Source organism: Corylus avellana, chromosome ca1 (genome assembly GCF_901000735.1).
Source record: "Corylus avellana chromosome ca1, CavTom2PMs-1.0".
Lineage (NCBI taxonomy): Eukaryota > Viridiplantae > Streptophyta > Magnoliopsida > Fagales > Betulaceae > Corylus > Corylus avellana.
In genome coordinates this window covers 26,089,835-26,100,102 of record NC_081541.1, presented here as the reverse complement: position 1 = coordinate 26,100,102, position 10,268 = coordinate 26,089,835, and the positions used below count along the sequence as shown (strand labels likewise).

The window sequence follows — 10,268 nt, the reverse complement described above, 5'->3', positions numbered from 1 at the left end:
TATCACCATGGTTCACAGTTGTCGGAAAGTGTTTAATTGGCCTTTAAAATAATATTACATACTCGTCTCTTATCCGAATGGACTAATACAGTAGTTTCCATCAACCCTTTTATTAAAAAAATGAACAAATGCAAGGGCTGATCGTACGGGCACATCACTCCCATGATATGAGAGCGAAATGAGAGATGGTATGTAAAATTTGTGATGTCAAATTAATATGCATATGCACTAATCTCTATGGATGTTGGGCATCGCATCAATATTCAAATTTATGAATTTATGAACCCTTTATTTCTTTATCCAACTGTAATATATAAACTTTCTTGATGGACAAGAAAATCTCTCCAATTACATAGGGTTATATTATTGTCTCCTTATTATTCTTGCTCGAACCTTCATTTGCCTTGGGAGTCATAGCAGCTAGCTAGCTTAGGCAAAAGGCCTCTGATTGTTGCAGTCTAAGTTGTCCCCGTAGCTTACACCAAATGCATCACAATACCTTTTGTAGAACCCGATCCTATTCTCCACTCTACTATCAGGACCACGCACACATTCGAGCCCACCATTGATTATGTTGGTGATGACACCATAGCCTGGAGCCCGACCCGCCGCTGTGTCGGCGGCGGTTGGTGTCCATTTTCCGATGATGACATCGTGGCTAGAGGGCTTGTTTCCCTGCGGAGTCATCCAAAACCATATGGCTGTCTTGAATGATATGGTTGCGTCTTGGGCTACTAGATCCGGATTGTTTAGGAGATCAAGTCCAAGGGCTTGTCCTGCTTGCCCGTAATTATAGTTGCTGATAGAGTCAACCAATTAAACAATCAAAGTCGTCAGAAGTCATGGTCAAAGTCCTTCATATTATATGCATGTTTAGTTAATTGTGTACGTGCACGTGTGGAACTAATGTTTACTTCAAAGGCCCACTAGGGTTAGCTCGAATGATCGAGTTCTTACTAGAGTATTTGTAGTTGACTTTTCATATGGTTCGTAATAGTTACATTTAGATATTATAAGTCATTTTACTCCTCCAGCAAATACTTTAAAATATAATATTTTATTAATTTTTGCTACAGTAAATTTTCATACAGCATCACCTTAAAGTCTTTTTTTATTCTTTTCTCTCATCTCCTTCTCTCTCACTCTCCCTCAACTTTTACAATAAAAAATAAATTGAAAAATAATATTTAAAAAAAGTAGAGAGAAATAGATAATCTATTAGAGTTTTGTATTGAAAAACTAATAACTAAAATTTTAAAAAAAAAAAAATTAAAAAAAAAAAGTATTTGTTAAAATAATTGCTACTGCTTAAATGGCTCAAGTTATATATATATATATATATAAATATATAATTCATAGACTTACTGAGTGAGTTGAATAGGTCCCCGGCCAAAATATTGTTTGCCAGGCGCACACGGCCATTCATTGGATGGCGTACAATAGTCTCCCTGGTTGATTTCCTCAACAAAGCAATAACCCCATGCATACGGGCCATCTGGCGCATCTGCCCATCCTCCTACATACACAAAATATAATCAGCTTTGATTTGTTAAATTACAAATTGTCCAAACAACTTAAGCTAATAGAAAGGTAAATTTAATCTTAATTAATTATTACCAAACTTCGAAACTCAAATTCACTCACCCGTGGTCTCATGAGAGGTTTGACCCAAGAAAGCTGCAATCTCCCTTTTACGCGTATCAACATCACCAGTTGTGCCAAAGCCAGCAAAAGAATCTGCAGCAGCGATGAAAGCATTGTACGTGTAGAATCCGTTGCTTCTACATTGTGGATCGTTCCGATATTTAAGGAATTCGTCGAAGAGAGAGGCGCTGATGATGCTAGCAATGCCGTCAACCGGAGTCGGGACGGGGTTGGGTTGGGGTGGAGGCGGGGATGGGGTCGGGTTGGGGGATGGTGGTGGAGGAGTTGCAGCACATTGGCTCTGGCAACCAGTCCCACAGTAGGCAATTGTGGTACCACACCATCCATATTCAATACAGCATAGGCCGTTTGGACATAGAGCTCCACCGGTCAAGTCACTTGTGACCTGCAAATGGGTCACTTTGTTTTTTTTTTTTCAATATGATAATTATAATAATAATTTTTATTTAGAAATAAGGATAGATTTGAAATTTAAAAAAAAAAAAAAAAAAAAAAATTAGGGGTATAAAGGTCTTTTACTCATTCTATCGTTTGATTTAACTGCAATATGTAACGATAGTAGGGTACTTGGAACTAAACGAAAGTTGAATACACAAAAGTGAGAGACTTTAAACATTTAGGGGTGTTTGTAAAAAGCGCATAAATTCATGGAGGTAAATGAATTTTTCCCTTTCTTTTAGTGACAACTAAAATTAGCTTTGGGTGATTGTGTTAATTGTGAGGTTGTCATTTTGGAGTTAAGATTTATCACACCGGTTCGGTCTATAACTTACATAAAAAAGGCATTTTTTAAATGGGTAGAAGTATGCTTAATTGGTATATCTTTTCCATGCTTCCTAGTCATTGAGTTTTGAAGTAAAAGTACCCAATGATTGGGTGGACTGCATTTTGTAAAACCGTAAGGAACTTGTTTTGAAAACAAAAACAGAAATGAGTAGGAATTATATCATATGCAGGATATCCAGCAACGTGAATTTTGTTTGGGTGCAGTTAAACAGCAAGTTAGCGTGCGCGGCACGTCAGTGTAAATATTTATAATTAAAAATAAAAATAATTATTATTATTATTATTTTTTTATATTAGTGTGTCACGCACGCCAACGTGCTGTGTATCACAGTCCCGTTTCGTTTAAGTTGTGGAACAAAAATCAAGAAAAGCAAAAGATTCCAAAGCAAAAGATTCCAAAGCAAAAACTTTGGGATGCCAAACAAGTGTTCATAAAACGTGTTCAACTATATAGGGGGACCACAATTGCATCGTGATGTCTCAAAAAAATAAATGAATTAATTCTAGAGATAATGATTCTCCTCCTTTCAAGACGAAATGGATAATATCAAATTTATTGTTAAAGTTTTAAGTTGATTTTTGTTTAACAGCAAATAATGATATTTTCAATTAATAATTAGGGACAAATGTAAAATTAATTCATGTAATTAGTCTAAATTACAAATCATTACATAAGGTATAAAAAATAATTTATAGATCCTGTAGTTGGCCTAAATTGCAAATCACTCTATCCATTTGGTATAAAAAATAATTGATATCTTAAGATAGGCCAAAATAACAGTTTACTACCTAAAATCAATTTTCGTTAAGTAACTTAACAAAATCCGTTACTTTGTCACATTATACTATTACTGTAAATTAACTTAATCTCTTATATTCCTAAAATTTTACTGAGTGCATAACTTTCACTCATTTTCATCTTCATTGCCACAATTTGAGAGCATTTTACGAGAATTTGACGGTAGCATTTTGTAAAGTGGCTAAGGAAAATGAAGATGAGGGAGGGTTAAACACGAGGTAAAATTTTGAGGATATAAGAGATTGGGTTAATTTACTATTGCAATATTAGATTAATTTACTGTACCAGTATGACGTAGAATAAGGGCGGGTGTATAATGTTAATTGGCGTTGTAGAATTATGTGAAAAATCCTAGTTGTTATTTTTGAAAGTCAGAAATTAATAATAACACGCGTCGCATTTTTATTGGGTATAACGTGGCAAAGTGACAAATTTTGTTAATTACTTAATGGAAATTGATTTTAGGAAGTAAATTGTTATTTTGGCATACCTTGAAGACCTATAAATTTTTTTTTTTATATCACAATGAGTGATTTGTAATTTAGGCCAATTACATGGATTTATAAATTATTTTTATAGAGTAATTTGTAATTTAAGCTAACTACAAAGACCAATTTTACATTTATCCCTAATCATTACTTTTATCATAATTGAAGTCTTACTTTTATCATAATCGACTTAAATATTAAATGAAGCGTTTCGTGAACACGAATCATGACTCGAATATTAAACGAAGCTAGCTCGGCTCGACTCAGTTAAACTCGTGAGCAGCTCGTATAAGGCTCAAATTGGTAGTTATTCACATAATTTCTCATATTAATATTAAAAATTGATGATTTTTTTTTTCTTTTTTCTAATAGCATCTGTTTATATTATAAAATGATGCATATCCTCTCTATTCAAAACCAAGTACCTTACTATATTGACTTGGGCTTCATACTCTGCTAGCCAGACTAAGCAAATGCTCGTATGCAAGCTGGCTTCTTGAGCCGTTTAAGAGTACTTAAAGTTTAAATTTATGATAAAAAAATAAATTAATAATTAAATAAATTAAATTAAATATAAGAGCCAGCTCGTGAACTGGCTCAACTCGATTATGAGATCGAGCTCGAACTTGATTTTTTAACTTATCCTTAAGCTCGGCTCGAGCTCGAACTCGAAAAAATTTAAACAAGCTGAGCCCAAATAAGAGAAACTTGCTCAGGCTCAGCTCGTTTACACCCCTATTAGAAAGTACTTATTAAATTTTACTATATTAGTCTATTAGAGTCTTAATTGTTTTTTTAAAAATAAAATTTCATAACATAATTATTAATTAATGGCCTTCATTAGGAGCCGCCCACTTGTATAGCATCTCTCTTTTTCAAGAGTTATACGTATAGGACTGTGATATACAGCATGCGGCGTGCGTGGCACGCCCATGTAAAAAATTTTTTCTTTTTTTTTTATTTTTAATTAAAAATAATAATAATTTACACTGACGTTGCATGCACACCAGCGTGCTGTTTAGCTTCAGCCATACGTATAAGAGATAACCACGTAATTGACTCAAGTCCTTATCCATCGTATGTCATGTGTTATCACGTGTCTTCGTACAAGTTAAAGGAAACTCACGTTTCTTTTTTTATTTTTTTTATTTCATGGCCATTTTCTTCTATTGCAACTTCTTCTACCTCACTCAACCACTCAAATTCTCTACCCACCCACAAATGCTACTCCTGTTATAGCAGCCGTTAATCTTCTCGTTAATCTCGATTAATGTATTGATTAAATTTATATATATATATTTTTTAAAAACTTTTAAAATAATAAGTGGTAATTTACCGAAATAAGTTCATCTCCATTTCATTTTCAATTAGTGCATTTTAGAGGGTTAAAATTGTCCAAAAAACACTAACCTCCATTTCATTCAAAATTGATGGATCATCATGGCTAAAGGGCGTGTTTGACTGTGGGATCATCCAAAACCATATGGCTGTCTCGAATCATATTACTAGGTCTGTGGCTACCAGATCCGAGTCTTTGCACTCCAAATTTCTTGATAACTTTTTTTTTTCTTCTTTCTATTGAATTAGAAATTCATTACGACCAAAATACAACCAACTTCAGTATAATCGGTTCCATACATTACAAAATACAACTAATTACTCATATAAATGTTCTTCTTGTTAGGAGATAATGAGATATAATATTCCCTTAAAAAATTATACATACTTCTCCTCAAACTATTATTATTGTCGATGTCCTCTCTTAAATTACCAATTGCGTCAAGAGATAGACCCACCTCATGTCTTGGGGTCCATGGCAATCCCAAAAAATTTGAAGATCCATATGAAATAATCATTTTTTTTTAAATAACCTGACATAGCTGTAATTAATCTGGTTTGCTGCCCTCTTGATGATGGAGGATTTGCTAATTAATTATTGCTAATCAAGAAATTGAGATACTTGAAAGAGAATTAAACGAGGCATAACCATCTTTTTTAGGTGCAGTTGAAGAGTCTTGTACGTCTAGCTTATCGCATAAAGTCTAAACTGTGATTTTGGTAAACGCTTAACTGCGTTTTTAAAAATTACGTTTTCAAATCGCACATTTTAAAATCATTACTTTTAAATTGCACTTTTTGAAATCATAAACCCAAACGGACTCTTAGTATAAAATTAAGTGTAATAATTGTCTATTTTTATTTTCAATAAATGCGCCTGCAAACATATAGAAGGATTATATGTATTTGTATATTTATTTATTTTTACAAGCTTGGACCCCAAACAAAAAATTCTAATTCTGCCCCTATGTGCCGGTGGCATGATATGTCATTTAGATATTATAGGTCTCATATTTTATTTTGTTGGTAGGAAGGTTGGATATATAATTTGAGTAATGTAAATATTATATTTTTATTTGTTATTTGGAGAGAATCCAACCCTTGTACATGGTCAAGTTCAGCCACCTGTCCATCCTAGATTTTGATAAAAATCATCCTATTTTTATAATTCTTTTATTTGCCAAAAATGACTTTTACCTTTTTTCATAGAGTTCAAGTAAACTTTATTTATCGAGAAATTGGATAAAGGGAACTAGCCAATTGGTAGAGCCTTCATCAGTGCTTGGATGAAAGGAACGGGGACCAACATCTCGCGTTTCCATGGTTTTTTTATTATTCTTTTTAAGAAAAAATAAATGAAAATTTGAATATAATAAAGAAAGAAGTATTTTATTCTATAAAAAATGAAAAATGAATATAAAAACATTTCCTTTCTTTCTCCCCCTTTGCAGTATTTGCCAGGACAATAGAAAAGAATTGAAGCCTAAGAAAAAAAAGTTAAAATAAGGTATTTTTAATTTTAAAATATTTATATAATAATTTTTTACATTGAATATTAAAAAATTAGTTTAAAAACCAGTTTCTAAAGATGTAAAATTATTAATCAAATTTTATTGTTAAAGTTTTATTAATATATTATTCTTAATAGATAATATGGCTAATGCATTTTATTCTTCTTGTAATATGGCAATTGTAACTATGATTTAGTTAGATAGAATACAAGGATATGGTGATGATAAGTGATTAGAACTAACAACTAAAATCAATGTCGTCTAATAGTAAGTATAAATATAAAATGTTACACATGAAAATCGTACCAAACTCTATGAGTTCAAGGCCCAAAATAATATTACGAGCCCAGCCCAATGCCGAAGACCTAAGCCCATCATCATCGCTATTCTATGATGACCTAGAGTAGCCTACTCTCACCACTCTTGCAGCGATCATCAAGCCGACAATTTTGGGGTCAAACACATGCATTAATCACATCAACAATTACCCACACTCTCGGATACTCATTGATTACAGGAATAGTTACGAATCGCTCTTGGATCAACATTCATGATAGCAACCGTTACACACCATTCTCGGGGTCAACATTGGCTACAAACATTCACGGATCAATTGCTATGATAGTTACATGCCACTCTTGGGATTCATACTAACGACAGTAGCGGTTTCACAATAACTGTAACGGCCAGGGAATAGAAATATTAACTCTTCTATTCGTTACACCCGGATCCCAAATCCTCCGCCCGGTCATCATCACTACATCCACAACTACACCTATAAAAGGATACGAATGTAGGGAAGATAGGTACATGACTCATTCTCATTAAACACTATACAGAACTCAAAAAGAAGCTAACTTTAGCATCAGAGAGAGGATTCGCCGGAACACCCCCGATGTATTCTCTTAACCCCATTTTTGTCTTGCAGATTGAAGGAGTGACATCCAAAATTGCGATCTCACCCCTTGCGTCCACCATATCGGAAACTATACCAACAGTTTGACTGTGGGAACAACTTTTATTGTTCTTATGAAATCAAAAATCTGTGATTATGGTGAACACAAGGTCTAGAAGTCAAGCTCGCCATGAGGAGTCAACAATTTAGATTAATCAACGATTGCTGCTAGCCCCCCAGACGGGAGGAGATAGGGAGCGCATCACCACTTTAGAAGCTCAAATAGCGCTCTTGGTTCAACAGAATGAGGAGCTGCACTGTCGTCTCCCAGAACAGTCTCAATCCAAAGTCAAACGGAATGAGCATTGGGGGGAGCAAGAAAATCACAACCATCATTCTAATAGCCATAGTCATCAAGGTGAAAGTTGTCATCTCTAGTGTGGAGGCGATCCTCAAGACAATAATTGGAAGGAAAACCCACGAAGAGTGGAAAACCCATGAAGAGTAGGGGTGCCTGAAAAAGGTCAACCATCGACTGGCCCTCAGGATCAACCAGTGGTTAATCCGCAGAATGAGGTCAACAAAGCCTTAGCAGAGTTAGCCATGAGATGCGCTGTTATGGAGCGGAAGGAAAAGCACAAAGCCGCAGTAGTTAGCAAGTTTTTTGTAGGGACGGAAATGCCATCCACCAAACAGGTGGTTGACCATCAACTCCCCAATAAATTCAAAGTACCCCAGATTTTGAGCAATAGTGGGATCGGAGACCCAACCGAGCATTTAGAGAATTACTTCATGCAACACCTGACGAGATAGCATGCAACGCCTTCCCCATGACTCTCTCAGGGAATGCCAGAGAATGGTTCCGAGGCTTAATGCACAATTCCATAAGTATTTTTGAAGATCTTGAGCAAATCTTCTTAACCCAATTCTTTGGGTCCCGAGAATGGAAGAAGCCTTCCGGATATCTCCTTACACTCCATCAGCGAGAAGGAGAAAGCCTGAAAGAATTTATGATCCACTTTAATATGGAGAAATTGAAGGTGGAAGACCCCAATAATGGCGTGATATTTTCCTCCATCTACCAAGGTATCTCTCCTGAGGAGCCGGTGATGAGAAAACTCGCACGGAGACAACCTGACAATCTCCAGGACCTGTTAGACAAGGTAGAGGAATTCATCAATGAAGAAGAAACTTTGAAGGTGATGAGATCAGCTCGGAAGTTACCTAAGAAGTTTGAGGAGAAGAAGAAGGATCACCGAAAGATGGATGAGCCAAAGCCTTTCAAGAAAAGGTTCAATGACTATGACTTCACTCCTCTCAATGCCAAAAATTTTGAGGTCTTGATGGAAATAAAAAAAGACCCAGAATACCAAAGACCTCCCAGAATAGTGGGAGCTCCGTTGTCTCAACACCAGGATTGATATTGCAAATTCCATGAGGCAAGCGGTCATCACACAGAGGGCTGTATAGCGTTGAGACTCCTTATCGACAAGTTCATTAAGAATGGCAAGCTGGTCCATTTTTTGGGGGATTAGAGAGGAATGGTCGCCAATAGAGAAAAATATGTCCAAGAGGTGAGTATCGAAACCCACAATACCGCCGACAACAGGAACGGTATAGAAGTAGAAGTCCAGCGGAAAATCGCAAGGGTAGGAGTAGATATCCTCGGGAAAACAAAAGAAGGCAGGATAAACCTAGGCGGGAATTTGCCCGCCATGCCCAGGAACCTCCAAACCGAGCAATTGCCTCGGAGATTCATACTATTATAGGTGGATTTGCGAGGGGAGGCAAATCACGAAGGGCAAGGAAGGCATATACCCGCCAAGTGAGCTCTCACAAAGTATATGCCATAGAAAGATCGATGAAACAACCCAAGAAGAACTCAATGAGATGAATCTTGGATAGGAGAACTCATCTGTGTCACTCGCACACACAGATGCCTTGGTAGTCACGCTAACCGTGGCAAATCATAACATCCATCGCATTTTGGTGGATAATCGGAGCTCAGCAGACATCTTATACTGGTTCGCATTCAAAAAGATGAATCTTGGATAGGAGAAAATTGTTCTAACCAATTGCCCTTTGATAGGATTCACTGGAGAACAGGTGCAACCAGTTGGATCCATCGAGTTGCTAGTCACGGCCGGTTCGTACCCGAGACAACCACAATAATGATATGCTTCCTACTGGTCGACCAACCATCAGCCTACAACACCATTATAGGAAGAGCGGCTCTTAATGAGCTTAGAGCTATCACCTCAACTCCACACCTCAAGATGAAGTTTCCAACAGACAATGGATTTGGAGAAGTAATAGGAGAACAATGCGTTGCCCGGCAATGCTACAACATTTCTATGAAGGAATGTTCCGAGAAATCGATCCCGGGTACCAGCCAAGAAGGAAGAAGGTAGCAATTATAGGGCGGCGAGCCGGTCGAGGATTTGGAAGAATTCGAGGTTGGTGGGCCGAATAGAAGTGTAAAAGTTGGGTCTCAACTAGACCTAGTGCTGAAGAAAGAACTAGGGTCTTTCCTTCGAAAAAATAGTGACGTGTTTGCATGGAGCCACAAAGATATGCCAGGGATATCACCCTCGGTGATAGTGCACAAGCTAAATGCCAATCCAAGCTACAAACCTATGCAACAAAGACGAAGAGGATACTCCGCTGAGAAAAGCAAGGCGGCAGCCGAAGAAGTCAGAAAGTTATGCGAAGCCAGGTTTATCAAAGAAGTTCAATATACCACTTGGCTAGCCAATGTGGTACTGGTGAAGAAATCCAATGGGAAA

General features: G+C 36.5%; 1 protein-coding gene across 1 annotated transcript; it reads right to left on the bottom strand.

Moving 5' to 3' along the window:
- Positions 1-392: 392 nt before the first annotated feature.
- On the bottom strand, positions 393-7,565 carry LOC132168191 (endochitinase-like). Its single transcript, XM_059579313.1, has 4 exons — positions 7,446-7,565; positions 1,645-2,050; positions 1,366-1,516; positions 393-799 (listed from the first exon to the last, which is right to left on the bottom strand). The coding sequence occupies exons 1-4, from the start codon at positions 7,563-7,565 to the stop codon at positions 430-432; spliced, it is 1,047 nt and encodes a 348-aa protein (XP_059435296.1). The 3' UTR covers positions 393-429.
- Between the last annotated feature and the right edge of the window lie 2,703 nt (positions 7,566-10,268).